We start from the raw sequence: 18422 nt of genomic DNA, 5'->3' as shown, positions 1-18422 counted from the left end.
TGAAGTTGGGCATAGTGAGCCATGAAGGAAGGAGATTTTGAAGGTTGAGGGCAGAAGACAAGGAAAAAGATGGAGAGTTTGGGGTCTTGGGAGAGGGAATCTCAGAATGGGAGGAAGGGAGGAGTACATGGTGAAGGACAGAGGAAGAGTGCATGCGGGTTAGAGAGGGCGCGGGTGGAATGGTGTGGGGGGAAGGAAGGAGAGCCAGGTGGAGGTGGGCTTGCAGCTGGGCGACAGGGAGCCGCCTTTCAGAAGGGGTGGAAGGATTGGAAGGGCGTGAGGTTTGAGAGGTGGGGGCAGGGGAGCTGGGCGTGGGTGAAGGGGGCGGATTAGGATTTTTGGTGTGGAGATTAGATTTTGTGTGAGAAGCTTAGAGTTGGCAGGTAGACAGGCTGTGAAATGTCAGGGTGTAGGAGAGATTGGCCTGTTCTAAGAGGGAAGTAAGGAGCTAGGTATGGGTGAGAAGGCAGGTAGGAAAGTGCAAGTTATAGGACAACAGAAATGAGTTGAAAACTGGATAATGGTGGTGACCCAGAACAATAAACTTGAGATTGTTAGTTGGTTATTGGTGGTTTGGAACTAGTTTCTGTTCAGGTTTTTATGTTAGAAACTTTCTTCAGAATACTGCATTTTCAAATAAACCAAGGGTGTCTGCAGCCTTGGGATGAAGGCCATGGATTGACAGGTGTTTTCCTGGTGTGTGGATTTGGGTAATTTCTTCCCTGGCAGAGGAAGGAGGGGAGGCCTCAGTGTAGCTCTGTCCTGGCTCTATTCCCACCAACTCTTTCCTCAGTTGTCCACTGTTTTTTTTATCTCCTCCCTCTCTCACCACCCCCCCCCCCAGCTTGAGTCAGTGAATACCAGAGGAATCCAACAGGTGGGTGAGATTAATTTTTAACATTTTTTTATCCTTAGGGCTGATGTCATATTTTTATTCTTGAGAGACAGCATCATGCAGTGGCAAGAGCTTGAGCTTTGGAGTGATACAGCCTTGAGATTGAATTCTGGCTCTGCCACTTACTAGTTCTGTTTCTTAAGTAAGTTACTTTATGATTCTGAGCGCCTTCATCTGTTAAATGGCGATCCTGACTTCATAGGATTGTTGAGAATTACAGGAATCATTTAATAGAGTACCTAACAGTGCTTGGCAACTCAGTGGTAGCTCTCACATCCACTATTGTTATCATCATAATCTTACTACTACGATTAATATTCCCAGGGGATTGTTAACTTACTTTACCTACTAAAGTTAGGTGTTTTCTTCTCTTTCTTTTCAAATTAGATAACCATAGACTCAGCTCACAATTTTAATTGTCTGCTTACCTGACTCTGTCCTTCCAGTCCAGTTGACTGGATAGTCATGAGTCTTGCTTGGCAAACTGGCTTCAATATCTAAAAAGCTGTCAAGTTTAGTTATCCATTATTTTATCTTACCTCTTATTCAAAGAGGCTGAAGAGAACTGAGTTTTTAATGTAGTAAGGCTACATCTTATTCATTTGATGAAATGACATGCTTCATGGTAACTTTGGCTCATTTGTGGTGACCAAATACTAGAACATGCACTATTGTAATAGTTTTCTATGAGGTTTTATGGGTTACAAAACTGCCTCTCTGGAGACAGGCTCGGAGGCTATCAGAATGCCCTGTTACTCTGTCGCTCTAATATGAAGTATAGCTAATACAGATCTCCACTGGACTTGTTATTCTCTCACATACCAATTACTTAAATTTTCCAGTTCGTGTAGTATTTGTGCCATGGTATAGAATAGGCCCTGTCTCCTGAGGGGCTCCCTTATAATAGACCACTCTGTGTAACAGCCAGGCACAAGCAAAGTCAAGTTACAGAAGCTTTGTTTGGAATTTTCTCACCTTTATGGTTCTTAACTTTGAAAGGCTTAAACATTAATTCAATTCTTAGATCATTTTATAGTACTTCACAAACTCTCAGGAAGCTCCTTATTGTGAGAGTGCAAGATGCACAAATTTAGTAGTAGAAATCAAAGGTCACCAGGATTTCCTGACCATGGTCAGTTCCTCAAGTATCATTAGTTGAAGAACAGAGAGCCCTTAGGGTTTCTGGACAGATGATGTGGGTTTACTCTTCAGGAAGTATTCAGGAAATATTTGATTTTTTTCATTGTTTAGAAAGAGAACTAGCATTTGATGATAATTTAAAAGTAAAATATAGCCAGAACTGTGCCGTTTTTGAAAATGATCCATGGAAGCCGAAGCTGCCAGGATTTGGGGCAGCCTGGGTAAGTGTCCTCACTTTGGTCCCAAGCTGCTTGTGCCCTCTGCTGGATGGAATCAGATTTTTCTGATTTTCGCCGGAAGTGGTCATCCATTCATCCATTTGTCCATTTTACTCCAAAGTTTATGGAAGACACTATTGGAGGTGATAGTTAGGGGTACTACAGATAGGCAGACCCTGTTTTGTTGCCAGGAAGTTTATCGTGTGCTGATTACTTATAATATGTTATCTTCTATGGAATTTGTCTTTCTACTTTTAAAATTAAGTCATTCTTGTTTGGGGCCATATCTGGTATCTACTTTCTGGTCTACAAGTAGAGTAGGACTCTGTCCAAATCCAGAGATAAAGACCAAAAGGGATCTGCTTTATCTCCTTATCAAGATTAAACTCTGTGAGACTGAAGGGGCCAGGTGCTTACCCCTGGAAGAAAAGCTTAGAATAAGTGAAGTATCTCCTTAGCAGCAGGCACTGAATACTGGTGAGAGTATGGATTATGACAGCTAGCGATTTTTTTTTTTCTGGTTTTTAGATTTTTTTTTTTTCCTCCCTGGTAGTACCAGTAGCAATATACTCCCATCATCCTCTTTGCTTCTACCACCTGCAGAAGGGTCTGGCGAGTGGGGGAGGAGTCTGCAGCTGTTGCCTGGTAGACGAGCTGGCTCCTAGCAACAGTATCAGCAGGCCTTGCAGCTCAGAGTACTAAGTCTGTCCCGTTGAGGTCTCACCCTTCCTCTTCATTTGGTTCAGCAAATATCCGTTGAGGACTTATTCAAGCTAGCCTCTGTGTTGGGCCTGGAAAAGAAAAGAGAGATGAATCAAGTTAAGTGCCGTGTACTCAAAGAGCTAACAGCTTTGGGAATATTAGCAAGTGAACGGACAGTACACAGTGCGAAGTGCTATGTAGAAAGAGACATTGGTGCTCTGGGAAAACCAGACAGATGTGTGCACTAGTGCAGGGGTGAGGAAGTTTTCCCAGGAGAGGGATGGTGGTTGAGCTGAGTGTTAATGATAACTAGGAATTAGCTAGGTCAGGGAAGCAGAGAAGGATGTTCCAGCCAAAGGGAGCAGGATATGCAAAGGCCAGTGAGACAAGAGAGCACAGCCAACTTACCTGGGTAGTATGGCTTAGCCAGAGAGTAGGGCATAAGGAGATGAGCAGGGAAGAGTGAGGTTCTTGGACGTGGCAGGGCCCTCTGTTCTGATGTGCTTTTACACACATAATTATCCTCAGGAGAAACATGGATCATACTGATACCCACAAACAGGATCAGTGTTTGATCTCCAGAGACTCAGCATTTTTGATCACTGACTTGATTGATTGTTGACACTTTTAAGTGGCTTCAGAGCTACATCCTAGCCCTGCAGTGATGCAGAAGAAGCTGGGTTTGTCCACTCTAAAAGTCAGTCAGAGTCTTTTAGAGATAATAGCGGCTTTTTAACCTATATTATATTAAGTTTTACCTAAAAATTGTAGCAATGATAATCATATACTTCCATTTTATTTTACGTGGCAATTTCTCGAATATTTTGAAACCTCACGGTTCCTCAGGAAAGCAAGTGTTTATTTCAGTTAGCGCTTGGACACAAAACATCACCCATATGATTGCATAAATACCCTGCTGTTTTTGATATGTTGCCTTACTTCGGAAGTGCCAGCTAACTGAAGAAGTTAAGGCACAAGAGCTAACTAAAAGCTATTCTAGCCCTTGGAAGCATCACACCTTAATAGCTTTTAGTTAGCTATTGTGGTGGAGGTCTTTATTTGTGGATCCAAAAAACCATGTTGCTGTGGTGTGTGTAAGGTTTAGTAAAGGAGTAAACTTTAGTTCCATGAATATCTACTCAGGGACTATTACATGCCAGAGCACTGTGTTGTTAGGGTGGATGAATTAAACATGATTCCTGCTCTCAAGGAGCTCAGATAAGCAGAACACGCCCAGAAATCAGTAGCAGAACTATGAGCCAAGTGCAATAAAGAAATGTGTGGAAGGTGCCAAGGTAGCAAGGGAGTTATTAGTTTCTAGCCTTTGTTCTGTGTGTAAACATGTTTTAAAAAACAGAAATAGTTGGACTTCCCTGGTGGTGCAGTGGTTAAGAATCGCCTGCCAATGCAGGGGACACGGGTTCGAGCCCTGGTCCGAGAAGATCCCACATGCCTCAGAGCAACTGAGCCCGTGTGCCACAGTTACTGAGCCTGCGCTCTAGAGCCTGTGAGCCACAACTACTGAGCCCATGTGCCACAACTACTGAAGCTCGCCTCCTAGAGCTCATGCTCCGCAACAAGAAAAGCCACTGCAATGAAAAGCCCGTGCACTGCAATGATGAGTAGCCCCCTGTCGCTGCAACTAGAGAAAGCCCATGCGCTGCAACGAAGACCCAATGCAGCCAAAAGTAAATTAATTTAAAAAAAACAGAAATAGTAAATTCCACGTGTACAATTTGTAACTTGCAAATCAGTAAAAAATTTTAGCATTTTAATGGCTGCATAACATTCCATGGTGTGGATGTATCATCATTTATATAATAACACCCTTGTTGAACATTTAGGTTATTTTCGGTTGTTTTGCTAATATCATCTGTGCTGCCATGACTTTCCTTGTAGGTGACTCTTTGACCACTTCTGTGATAACTCCCTTAGAGTGAATTTTAGAAATGAGATTTGAGCTGGCTTTTGAAAGATGAATAAGAGTTCACCAGATAGACAAGAAAAGGGGAAGCATAGGAAAGGGCTTTCCAGGTCGAGGTAATAGAGGTAACCTCCAGTGCCAGAGTTCACAGGCAACTGGTAAGCTTTGATTCCCCAAAGCAGCCACAGGGCCTGCCTGGAAGGTTCATAAAGCTCTGGGCACAGCAAGATGAAGTTACACGTTACAAATGGCATTTTAATTGGATTTGATTTCCTTGTGCCTTGCTTTTACAGTTGCAACCAAGGCAATGTCTTACTACCTCAACTCAGAAAACCACCTGGACCCAGGGCCTGTCTACGTGCGAGAAAATGGGCAACTGCACATGGTCAATCTGGCCTTGGATGGTGTCAGGAGTAGCCTGCAGAAGCCAAGGCCTTTCAGACTGTTTCCCAAAGGCTTTTCGGTGGAGCTTTGCATGAACAGGGAAGATGATACTGCACAGAAAGAGAAGACTGATCATTTCATCTTCACATACACCCGGGAGGGGAATCTTCGGTACTCTGCCAAATCCCTCTTCAGCCTCGTCCTGGGCTTCATCTCTGACAATGTTGATCACATTGATTCCCTTATTGGCTTTCCTGAGCAGATTGCTGAAAAGCTGTTCTGTGCTGCTGAAGCCAGACAGAAATTCACAGAGCCAGGTGCAGGGCTGAGGGCTTTACAGAAATTTACAGAGGCCTATGGAAGTCTGGTGCTTTGCTCCTTGTGTTTGCGAAACAGGTGGGTGTTCTGATTACGATAGTGAGTATTTTATTGGGTGTGTGAATTCTGTCAAGCTCTGGGGCTTAGTGGACTTGGGCACTTTCCCCATCAAACAGCACTTGAGTTTAGAATTTCCATACACGAAGTGGTAGGCCGTTTTGAGAAAAATCATTGTCTTTCTCCCTTCCCTTACCCTCCCAGACAACACTTAGGTTTATTTTGAAAACACTTTACAAGGATTAGTTGATTGCCACAGCTCCTCCATTAGGTAGTAAATACTCCTCTACCAACTTTTCTAGAAAGAGAAAATAGAAAAGACAAAATGTGATTTGCTAAATATCTCTTGGTATGCTCTCGGGGATGTGAAGATTAGTAACCAGAGTTCCCGTCTCTATTCCAGTTTTCAGACCATTAGATATTGAGCATTAGATAAAAAGCAACTTTAGAAGAATAAGTGATTAAAATTTCAAGTTTTAAAGTTTGGAAATTTTCAATAAGGTCCCAACACCAGAACCAAGGTCTGTCTATTTTCTAACAAAGCAGATGTTTTCTCTTATGACCTGCCTTTGCTCATATACTTTTATTGATTTATTTAAAATTTTTATACCACCATCATGTAAAATGACTTTCAAGGCATCTACTAATTAAAAAGAAAAAATACACAGAAAAGAATTTAAACAAACACAAAAAAGTATAAAGTGGAACATAAGCCTCCCTCCCATCTCTCTCCTGTTTCCCTTCCCCAGAGGCAACTACTGTTATCAATTTCTTTTACATAATTCCAGAGATATTCTGTACATATACATGCATGTATAGCTGTCCCCTTTGTTATACAAATGACAGCACAGTGCTCACACTGGTATGCACTTTGCTTTCTTCACATATTTTGAAAATCATTTACCATCAATATGTGTAGATTTTTAAAATAGCAGTATAGTATACCATTATATATATCTTTATACATTTGGGAATATACTCTGTCTATAAATTGTATTCTGTTTTTTTCCTCCACGTACCATTATACCTTAAGTATTTCTCTTCACAATAGTGAAGAGAAATACTTTATCCATTTGTGATGTCTGCATACTGTTCCAGTGGTCAAATTGGATGAGAATAGCACTTTCATTCACATTTGATGAGCACATAAATTAATGTAGCATTTCTGGAAAGAAGCTTGGCAATATGTATCAAAAGCTTTAAAAATATTCATATCATTTGTTTGACCCATTAATTCCATTTATTAAGAGTCTGTTCTAATTTCTAATGTAATAATCAGATATGAGAACAAATACTTTACATAAGGGTGTTCATTGTAGTACTATTTGTAATAGTGAAAATCTGAAAGCTGAATATCCAACAAGAGGAAATTAATTAAGTAAATTATGGTACATTCATGTAATGAAATAGTGTATAACTTTTAAGATAATATCCAAAGATCATTTAAAATGGTGTGGTAAAATGTTCATTATATAATAAATGAAAAAAAATAAGAATTAAAATTGTATGTATGATCCCAATTTTGTTTGTAAAAAAAATAGAAAATTTTACATGTATTGCATATATAGGGAGGGAAAAAAGAGAAACCCACTGAAATGTAATTTAGGTTATGAGATTGAAATTGGTTTTACTTTTCTTTATAGTTTTCCAGATTTTCTTAATTTTTTTCTCCAAGGAATGTGTATTACTTTTATAATCAGAAAAATATAAGAAACATTTTTAACAATCTTTTGGCTCACATTTTATTGCAACAATTACAAATAAGACAATAACTAAGACAGTGCTGCCTTATTCAGATATAAGAGTAAGATTTTTTAGTTGTGATCAAAAACTTTCCTTCTTTTGAATCCCCAAAGGAAAATAGGAAGAAGGCAGGAGATTTGGGTTTGCATTTGCAATTCTCAGCTGAAGCTGCAGCAGCAAAGGTTTTACCAGCACGAAAGGGTTCAGGTCATGGGGAAAGAGCTTGAGAAAATAATTGAAAAATAAGATAATCGTGTAGGTACAGGCACTTGCTTTGTGGGGTTGGGTCACAAAGCTGCCTGCCAAAAGGAGAAGCCAGTGTCTTTGCAACTGGGTTTCAACCCTACAAAACTGTCTCCTCCCTGTGATTTTCAATCCCACTGGTGGTCACAGGGAGGCAAGTATTTGCCTTAAAATATCACCCTGTGTAACCGAAGTAATTATAATAGCTGCCATTTAATGAGGGCCTAGGAGATGCCATTTACTTTTGGAACATTTTTTCTGATTTTCTTAATAGTCCTTAAAGGAAGTGATCATCAGCTCTATTTTCTAGCTGGAGAAATTGAGGCTCACAGAGGTTAAGTAAGTTTCTTACAATCATACAAGTAATTAGCATTGCTAGAATCCAAACTCAGGTCTGACACTAAAATATCTGTGCTGTTTCTGTTGCTTCTCCACTACACTCTTCTGAACTTTTTAAGGGGCAAGTTGTAAGACTAATTTTGAGTGAGACGGTAGAGCTTCAATTATGTCCTAGATAAGCATGTAGTAGTGTCTGTGGTTTTGCATGTTCGTTTCTCAGCCTTAATTTTTGTAATGTTTGTTAATCATGTTATACATTGTTGTGTCCTTCCCAGATAACCCTTGTTTCAGAATTACTAAATATCTTTTGGTTAACTGATCAAAGGATGTGTGTTTTCCTTTCTGTAATAGCCAGTAATTCCCCAAATTCCCATTAACCCACTTCAACTCTGTGATTGGAAGATGGAAAACAGCAGCTTTATTTACAATGCAATTAAAATATGTCTGAGTAAATAAGGCTCATTTGTGTACCCAGCTGAGCTCAGTCACCAGGCAGCTTAGAGGGGGTATCAGTGCCCCAGGCCATCTGTACCCAGCAGTCAGGCCAGCGATCAGCTTCAGTATATCTTATTCTGATTGGAAGTAGGAAGAAAAGAGATCTAACTCCCTTCTTGTCCTTGGATTATTCAGTGCTGTTTTTGGTAATTATGATTCTGGCAACAGTAGAGAAATGTGAACACTTTTAAGTATAACCCCACTGATCCTAGCTTACCATCTCGCTGTGGAAACTTCTAGACATCCATGAGAAAAGTGGATGAGAAAGGCATGCTCTTGCCCACAAGCATTTCCCTGTTCTCTTAGAGTCCTCTCCTGTTTCCTGTCACTTCTAATCCCTTTTCATTTTTTCTCACTGACATCATATGAAATAGATGGACAACTAGAAAGCAGGGTGGAGGCCATAGCCTGGGCTGTGCAGTGTCTTTTTGATCTTCTTTTCCTCTCCAGAGGCCTCCTGATACTTCCCGATAGCAGTTTGGCAAGGTGCCCCAGTGTAATTAAAGTGTTCATGCTCACAGGTTTGCCTTAATAACCATCTAGTTTAGAGTTCGTTCTTATAATAGTCACGCTGTACATACTTTTGGAGTAAAGTTAGCAGGATAACAGTGGCACAGTGACGTGCGCAGCTACTCAAACTTGTGTTTGAATAGAAAGATAAAACCTGACTGTCAAATATATCTTGGTATGTTCTTGGGGATGTGCAGGTTAGAACGCAGAATTCTTGGCCTGTTCCAGTTTTCAAAGCACTAGATACTGAGCATTAGATAAAAAGCAACCTTAAAGGAATGAGTGATTAAAATTTTGAGTATTCTAAAGTTTGGATATTCTCTGATAAAATCCCAGCACTGACACCAAGGTCTGTCTGACTTCTGACAAAGCAGATTTTTTCTCTCGTGTCCTGCCTTTGCTCATATGTTTTTATTTATTTATTTATTTAAAGTTTTTATTCCACCATCACGTAAAAAGATTTTTAGCGTAAAAAATTCAACCTGTGCCTACATAGTAATCAGTAAAGTCTGCTTATTACATAGTACCTTGTCCTGATGGGATGTTGATGTGTCACAAAGCCACAAACGGTGATGTTTTAAAAGAAGGAAAAGAAAAGCTGTTGATTGCTCTCCACGCCCCACAGATATCTGGTGATTTCAGAAAAACTCGAGGAGATTAAGTCTTTCCGGGAGCTGACCTGCCTGGATCTATCCTGTTGCAAGCTTGGAGATGAGCATGAACTTCTAGAACATCTCACCAATGAGGCCCTGTCTAGGTATTGACCTGCCACCATTTGTAGATGAATTGTTTTGTTTCTTTTTTTAAAGGATGATCCAATGGGATCATCTTGAAGAATGTTGATTACTTCCCAATCCTGTGTTTATTTGCTAATTTTTCTTTCTAAAACGATTCGATCTCCATTTACTTGGTACAAGCAGTATAGATTGGACAACTCTTAGGCAAGTAAGTCACTAGGTTCTTTACCTAAATAAACTTTATTTCAACATATAGTACTTGACGCTACCTGTGTTGAAAAATGATTTTGCCCTGGTTTATTCTAGCAAGAGATGAGAAGTTATACAATTTCTACAATCATTATCATTTTCTATTTTAACTGCTAATGAACTATAAATTATTTTAAAAATGAACTATTAAAAGACAGCCAAATAAATCCTTTTCAAGAACCATAATTTAAAGAAATCATCCAGTTCATACCATTCACAAATAGTCCGACTGATCTCAGTATGGCCAGCAGAGAGAAGGCCAGATGGATTCCTTTGTGGTTTAATAAACACCCAGAAGGATAACAGTACTACAAACCTGAGTCTAACCTGTTTCTTGGGGCCTGCCTAGGACAGTGACACCTACATACTGCTCTGTACAAAGGTTTGGGTTTTTTTATAATTTTTAAATTTTATTTTATTTTTTTATACAACAGGTTCTTATTAGTTATCTATTTTATACATATTAGTGTATATATGTCAATCGCAGTCTCCCAGTTCATCCCAGCACCAGCACCACACCCGCACCCCCGCCACTTTCCCCGCCTCGGTGTCCGTATGTTTCTTCTCTACATCTGTGTCTCTATTTCTGCCCTGCAAACCGGTTTATCTTGTACAAAGGTATTTTTGTACAAGGTTAGTAAAGGTTCGGATTTCTTGCGTGTGGGACAGTGGAACACATTAATAACACCAGTTACAGGTTAGCTGAATGGATTGGGTTATGTCTGTACCTTATAAACCCAATCTGAAAATAGGATTTATAAAATAATTAGAATGAAAGAATTGTGCTTTGCATAAAGAATTCTCATTGGACTTCTTAGCAGACTTTCCCAGTATATTTAGAGTGGTTTTTTCATACAGCATTTGTCAGGAATGCAGCTTTTGTGATAAACAAGTATTTATATCCTTAATGAAGTCCCCGTTTACCTCATTCCACCATATACCTTTAGTGCCCTCTGCCATTTGAGACTAGTACTACATGACACTTTGATCTGTAAGTTAACCCTCACTTAGCAACTGAAATAGCACCAAAATATCTTTAACTCTATTAAATGCATTATGTGTGAAATAGCAGAGTTAGAAGATATATTTTTGAATGAAATTGTGAAAGTATGTTCTCATGACTAGACTTTCTCAAATGCTCTTTAAGTAATTTACTTATGGACTTTGTTTTCTAGTGTAACTCAACTCCACCTCAAGGATAATTGTTTATCTGATGCCGGGCTGCGGAAAATGACGGCACCAGTTCGAGTGATGAAAAGAGGCCTTGAAAATCTAACATTATTAGATTTATCTTGTAAGTTTTATCAGAAGTTATAGATGATTAATGTTGGAAGAATGGACTTAGAAATCATTTAGTTCTTCCCCTTTGTTTGAGAGGTGATAAAATTGAGGGGAGGTGACTTTCTTAGGTGCCACAACAAGTTAATGGCAGAGAAGGACCTAAAGCCAGAGGCTCTTGACTCCTGGCCAAATACCTTTCCTGGCATGGTGCCACCTCTGTAAGGTAGTAAAAGCCCTTACAGATTCACCCATGCCACTTACTCTCTGCAGACAGGGCAACCTTTCATCACATTCACAGCATATATGAAGGACGTTTGGCTCATTTTTACTTTCTTTGAGTTGCTGATCTTTAGCGTCTGTCAGCTAGGTCTTTTTTTTATCAATAATTGCTTAGTGAAAATCAGGATGAAATTCACAGTTTTGATAACTTGCGCAGAATAAACCAGTTATTGACTCCAGTAGTAGAAAGATGGTAAGATCATTTATGATTTAACTGAGCATTTATTGAATATGTGGCAGGATGGTATGGTGTCAAAAATATAGAAGGAGCAGGGGTTTGAGGTCAGAGGACACTCCTTGCTCTGCTACTGTGTGCCCTTGTGCAATTATTTAACCTCTCTGAGCCTTGGTTTTGGCTTCTGTGAAATTAAGATAATAATAAATGCCCTCCCTTCCTCCCAGGGAAGTCTATTCATTTAACAAATATTTTTTGAGTGTCTACAATGTGCCAGGCACTGTGCTCATGGTCTTTAGGACTCAGTACTAAATGCAGTACTCTCTGATATGAGAAGGTTATATGTAAGAAAGGATTAAAAAAAAATGCAGGTTAGTAAGACATTAATAGTCTCTGTGCCTCAGTATCCTTGAAAATCTTTTACTTTGGAGGTAAAATGGCTGTGAACAAAGTCTAATATACCATTCTAATACATGTTTACGTACGTTGTTTTCATATGGTTCCAAATTAAACCCTTTGGAATAACTATCTGGTTCATTAATTTTTCTGCTAACCCCCAGCTCCTAGAAAGTTAAAGCTGTGAAGGATCTTAAGGATCATCTAGCGTGGCTCCTTCACATTACAATAGGAAAGATAAGATTTCTATATTCAATTTACTCTGAAAAGCTTGTTCACTCAGTATTTTCTATTTTATCATTGTTTGGCCTTTTTTCCTGAGCTTATTGTTGGCATTGTAGCAATACTTATAACTATAACAGAATACTATCTATGTTTTGACATTTAGGTAACCCTGAGATCACAGATGCAGGAATTGGATACCTCTTTTCTTTTAGAAAACTAAACTGCTTAGATATCTCTGGGACGGGACTCAAGGTAAGACTTCTACTCCCTGCTCTTACTTTTCCAAACTTACAATTTGATATTTTGCTTCTGCTAATTGGCATTTAGAAAGGACTGGTATCTGTGATGGTGTTTATTTCCTACTGAAAGCAAGTAAGAGTTAACCAGATGTGTGTGCATTAGTGTTCTTGTTTTCCCTTACTAGGACATCAAAGCTGTCAAACACAAGCTTCAGACCCACATAGGTCTCATTCACTCCAAAGTGCCTTTGAAGGAATTTGATCACAGTAACTGCAAGACAGAGGGCTGGGCTGACCAGGTAAGGCAGATTTTTCTCCCCTACAGTTAATGTGGCTTCATTTTAATTCCAAGTGTCTTATTCAACACTTGAACAAATGTTAATCCTCTTGGTACTCCTTGGCTGAATTGTCATCTTCAGTCGAATCCGAGATACTGATGCCTTTGTAACTAACCCAGTTACTTAAGAAAAGGTGTTAGATGCCAGTCCTTAAATCTCATGCTCTGGTTGCTAGATTGTGCTTCATTCGTATGGGACCTAGAAGAAAACGCCTTCTTATAAATGACTCAGAAAATAAATGAATTCTTGCTTGCTATGTAAAAAAGCAGTATGACCCAACTTCACAAGGAGAGATTCTCTTAGCAGTGTGTGTATACTGGAAAGAGAATAAGTCACACTGATAAGAATTCAAATCTAACTCTTTCCCTTTTTGGGGGCAAATTTCTTAACTCTTAGAGCCTTAGTGAAGAAACATCTTTTTTTATCCTGAGCTCTCCCATTTTCTTTCTTTCTTTCTTTCTTTTTGAAGTTTTAAAAATTATATTTTATGTACAAAGAACTAGGACTGTTTCTTTGGAAAGGTAGATGTCCTGGATGAACCATTCAAGGAAGTTCACTTAGTCCAACTCAATGAAGCCGATATCCTCCGAGTACTGGCAGAAACACTGGTGACACGTATTGAGGCCGTATTTCCAGATCAGACCATGCTAGTTTGAGCAGACTGAGCCCTTCCATTTTCAGCTTCTTAGCTGAACTCTGATGCTCTCTTGTGGTTTTTTTTGTTTGTTTTTTTTCTCTTGTGTTTTTGATGGTCTTCCTTAAGTTGGTAAAGTACAGACTTAAGTAGAGAGTCAGAAGGTAACCAAGTAGTAGAGCACCAGTAGATGCCAGCCTCCCTGTGGCTGGTGCCTTTCTCCTTCAGACACTTTAAACCAATGTTTATTGGTGGAGGCCTAGCGGACCCACCAAACTTTTTGTTCTGGATCCCTCCTTGGCTCCAAGCAATAATGCATGGTGGTGGACCTATCCAACCACCTGATTGTAGCATCACCTCCCTATAAGTAAACAAGAAGGGGTGCTGGTGAATCAGTGTTTCAGAAGCACTTTGAAGTTTGTGAAAATGCATGCTGAAATCGTTACAACAGTTCATTGCCAGACAAAGTTTATAGTGCTGGAAGAATCCTAGATACATCCAGTAGACTTAGGGCAGGTGTGGGATGGTCTTACAAGGGCTTGATGTAGTTTGGTTATGGTAGCAGGTGACATGGTGGAAAGAGCATAGGCTGTAGGGTCAGAGGCCTGAGTTTGGGATCCTGGCTCAGCAACCCAGTAGGGATATGACTTAAGGCAACTTTGAGTCGCTGTTTATTTATCTGTAAAATGCAGAAACCAGGACCTTTCTTGCAGAGCTAAGGATGAAGTAAAATACCTAACAGCCTGGACTGAAAGCACCCTGCAATCTCAGCTGGGCCCTAGGACTTGCCAGCAGTGCTTTATCTATCTTTTGTTGATCCTTATTGAAACTGTTTCAGGCTGACTCCATCCTCCTCCTGCCTCATTCTCAGCAGGTGACACAGAAAAATGAGGCCATCTAACAGGAGTTCCTTTACTTCCCTCTGTCTCAAAATTTCTACAGTTCTGCAACATACCCCACTTCCCTCCTATCTAAGGGAACAGGTATGCCTCTTTATTCCAGTGATAAGCCCTTTAGTGGCTTCTTTTCTTTTCAGTTCTGTTGCCTGAGATCTCCAGCTTACTCTGTGATATTTTACTAATAATTATTTCCCTCTACTGCCCCACCACTACATCTTCAGTCTCACTGTCTGTTGGCCATTTTCTTTCTGTGTATAAACATGTTACTTCTATTCTAACATGTTCTTCATCCCCCATTGCAATTGTGAGTTGTTTTCTTATCTTCCCACCTCCTCACTGCCTACTCAGTTCTTAATCCCTTGTAAGCTAGTTCTGGCCCCCACGGCTCTGCTGCAGGTGTTGTCTTGAAGGTGGCATGTGATCTCATTCTTCACCTTCCTTGGCTTTTTTGCAGTTCTTATATAAACATGCATGCCTTATGCTTTTTCTCTCTGGCCTTCCTGCTCAGAATCCCCTAACTTTCTCGCTTCTCCCTTTAGCTCTTGCTGATTCCTCATTTCCTCTTCTCCTCTTCTCTTCTATCTCCACCCACTCTCCTGGTGATCTGAACTGTTCTCAGAGCCTTTACTGTCCCTGCGAGAATGATACCACCTTCTCTTACATGTTAGACCTGTTCCTAAATATTCTCCGTAAATCTCTGCCAGGAACCTCAAATTCAGCTTGTCCAGAACCAGGCTGTCTTCTTCTTCCCCATCCCCAAACAGCTCTTCCTAATTGACATTCTTATTTCTGTTAGTAGAAGCACAGTTTTCCTTATTGTCCCCTGAGCCACCAGATTCAGTTCATCTTAGCATTCTTTTAGATCTGTCCCCATTTTCCATACTCAGGGAGGTATCATAGAGGGGCTGACAACTAAGATTTATTGAGTGCTTCCTATATTCCAGACACTGCTAAACCCTTCATGTATGTTATCTCATTTAATCCTCACAACCGCCCAGTGGGCTATGTACTATTATTAATCCCGATTTTACAGATGAAGAAATTGAAAGACAGAAATTAAATCACTTGCCAAGGGTCCCCTGGCTAGTAAGTGGTGGAACTAACTCTGGAACGATATTCTTAAACTGTGTGTTGTGCTGCCTCTGTGACCAGAAAATGTTTGTCTTGACTTTCTTTTATGATCATTTCATTGCATACCATGAGAAGTGTTGAATTTAAAGTTCTTGCTACTTGTGCTATATGTGAAATAATTGTTTACTTTATTTATGTGTAGCTTATAGTAAACCAAATTTTCAAAAGAATTTGTAGTAGCTTGTAATAAAAATACATTTGTAGCAGTTTAAAAAAATGGAAACTGATCATAAAGTGTCATGAGAATATGGAAACATGGTCCTTTCACACACATACAAGAGTGAGTTATAGTTGGAATAGTTTAAGGCATGAAAGTGAGTCTAGGAATGTGTGTAAAGTATTATGACTAAGGTTTTAAATTTTAGTATTTAGTTTAAGGGTATGCAGTTTATTTCTGGATTGGAATAGAGATGAAAATAGGGAGTCAGCTTTGTAGATTTTTTCTGAGTCATGAAAATATGTATATCCATCATGTTTGTATTCTGACCAACTCATGCCTTAAAACAGAAAATCCAGACTTGACTTGGTTCTTTTTCTTATCACCATCATCTGAAGTAAGATTACCATGGGGGTTTGTGTTTATGGAAAGAGAGGGGTGGGGAACGAGGAAAGCTTGAGATTAAAAGCTTGAGATTTTGTTTGGATTCAGATCTTTCCAAATACATTTTAGATTGTTCTGCAGTGGGAGCGTGTGACTTCGGAAGCTGTGAAGCCACGAGAAACCTCGGAGCCTGGAACAGCAGCTCAGCATTTCTGTGAGAAATTCCCTTTCCTTTGGAGTGTTTTGCCCTTAGGTTATTTGCCCTTAAAGCACTTAGCTCATCTTCACTCAGTGGGAAAATTAATTATGATAGTATTGACTTAATTAGATCACTGAGACTTGTATTCTGTCAACACAGCTTACAGTGTAAGTTCACACTTAGCTTTGAGTACCAGCACCAGGAAAATAACTTATTAAATGTAGGTATGTATGTACATATGTGCTTATTGACATCCTATCTTGTTCCAGAAAAGATTTGCAGTGGTACAAAAGTAGATGGATACAGAACATTAAAAAGGAATTAAAGTGTAGCCAAAAGGGACAGCAACCCAAGTGTCCATTAACAGATGAATGGATAAACAAAATGTAGTATTTACATACAATGGAATATTATTCAGCCTTAAGGAGGAAGGAAATTTTAACACATGCTATAACATGGGTGAAATTTAGAGACATTCTGCTAAGTGAAATAAGCCAGTCAAAATGACGAATGTTGTATGAGTCTTCTTACGAGATTCCTAGAGTGGTCAAGTTCATAGAGACAGAAAGTACAATGGTGGTTGCTGGGACTGAGGTGAGGAGTGGTAGGGAGTTACTGTTTAATAGATACCAAGTTTTAGTTTCCGGATACCAAGTTTTAGTTTCGCCAAGCTGAAAAAGTTCTGGAGATGGATGGTGGTGATGTTTGCACAACAATGTGAATGTACTTTATGCCACAGAACTATACACTTAAAAATGGTTAAAATGCTAAATTTATGTTACGTGTATTTTACCGTGCTTGTTTCTGTAAGGAGTTAAAGGATGAAATCGAAGTGAAGGAAAAATAAAGGTAGAAAAATAAGAAAAATTAAGGGCAAACCAAAAAATATAGGATAAGGTTGTATCATTTGCTAGAGTTGTGCCGCAAACTTGGCTGTTTTTAGAAGACAGCCAAGTCCAGATTTTGAGTAATAATAGCTGACATTTTTCGAGCTTTTACTATTGTGCCAAGCATTGTGCTAAGCACCTTATGTTACTTTATCTTCACATCACCTTTATGAAATAGGTTTTATATCCCTCTAAAGATGAGAAAACTGAATCTCAGACAAGTCACTTGCTCAAGGTCATTTATCCAGGAAGTGGCAGATCTGAGATTTGAATCCAAATCTGTGATACTCTCGTGTGAGTACATACCTTCAACCTGTGCTGGTGCATTTGCTGTAACTGACTTTACAGGGCACTCAAAAGGGAATAAAATTAATCCAAACCTCACCCTGTTTGGGCCTCTTATCGCTTCCCTTGGATCATCTTTCTGGACTTAGGCAGCCGTTAGCAGCGGCATAGGAAAGCTCATTGCCCTTCCGTCTGTCACCCTTACAGATGGGAAGCGGGCTCGAACAGAAGCCCCAGTGAAGTGTCACCTGGCAGATGCCCACATGAATTCTTCTGAGAAACTCCAGTTCTATAAAGAGAAAACCCCAGATCGCCATGGACCAGTGTTGAAACACGAAGCCCTCTCAAGCCAGGAGTCAAAGAAGAGCAAGAAGAGAGCTTTCGAGGAGCCAGAGAAGGAACAGAGCAACTCTTCACAGTCTTCAAAGCAGAAATATGTGTGTCTTGCTGTGGAAGACTGGGACTTGTTAAATTCCTATTGATTGGCGGATATAAGTTGACCTTTTTTCCCTCCAACTCTAGTGTACGAGGAAAGGGGGCTGATGTTTTCCTTTTTGTTTGAATTTACCTATGGCATTAGCATAGCAAGCGGATATTTCTACTTTTGTGGTGGGGGAGGGGAATGCTATGGAAGTATGTAATAATTTCTAATGTATATTTTCAATACATAGTAATTTTTTCAAATAAACGTTTTTGCTGTCCTTAGGTTCTCCTTGTGAAAAATAGACTGGAGCCACAGGAGGTAACACTTTGGTTTGGGACGAAGGCCATGTGAACTAACAAGGCAGCTTAGCGTCATTTGTTACTACTCCAGTTTGGCCCAGCCTCAAGTTAAGGGAGTTGTTGAAGGCCGGAGCTTATAAGAACCAGAATTTATATTTCTTTCTGTCCAGCTGTAAAGCCCACTCTATTACATTGCCTTCTTAAATAATAGTTACCATTTGTTAAAATCTCAAATA

The 18422-nt window shown here is 39.6% G+C and overlaps 1 protein-coding gene across 4 annotated transcripts in view; it reads left to right on the top strand.

Moving 5' to 3' along the window:
• Positions 1 to 18164, top strand: part of LRRC42 (leucine rich repeat containing 42) — an 18858-nt gene extending 694 nt beyond the window's left edge. The window contains exons 2-9 of one of the 4 annotated variants that reach the window (XM_024119881.3): positions 916 to 1037; positions 5173 to 5659; positions 9594 to 9725; positions 11130 to 11248; positions 12474 to 12562; positions 12735 to 12848; positions 16222 to 16306; positions 17671 to 18164. In XM_024119881.3, coding sequence (XP_023975649.1) covers positions 5187 to 5659; positions 9594 to 9725; positions 11130 to 11248; positions 12474 to 12562; positions 12735 to 12848; positions 16222 to 16306; positions 17671 to 17945 — 1287 coding nt within the window. In that variant the 5' untranslated portion in view covers positions 916 to 1037; positions 5173 to 5186 and the 3' untranslated portion in view covers positions 17946 to 18164. Of the gene's footprint in view, positions 1 to 844; positions 878 to 915; positions 1038 to 5172; positions 5660 to 9593; positions 9726 to 11129; positions 11249 to 12473; positions 12563 to 12734; positions 12849 to 16221; positions 16307 to 17670 lie in introns of all 4 variants that reach the window. The other 3 variants (XM_028489368.2, XM_024119882.3, XM_007104420.4) reach the window with 3 other exon arrangements.
• The last annotated feature ends 258 nt before the right edge of the window (positions 18165 to 18422 follow it).

This window comes from Physeter macrocephalus, chromosome 4 (assembly GCF_002837175.3).
Source record: "Physeter macrocephalus isolate SW-GA chromosome 4, ASM283717v5, whole genome shotgun sequence".
Classification (NCBI taxonomy): domain Eukaryota; kingdom Metazoa; phylum Chordata; class Mammalia; order Artiodactyla; family Physeteridae; genus Physeter; species Physeter macrocephalus.
Note: the sequence above shows the minus strand (reverse complement) of the source record. Positions and strands in the feature narration are given on the sequence as shown.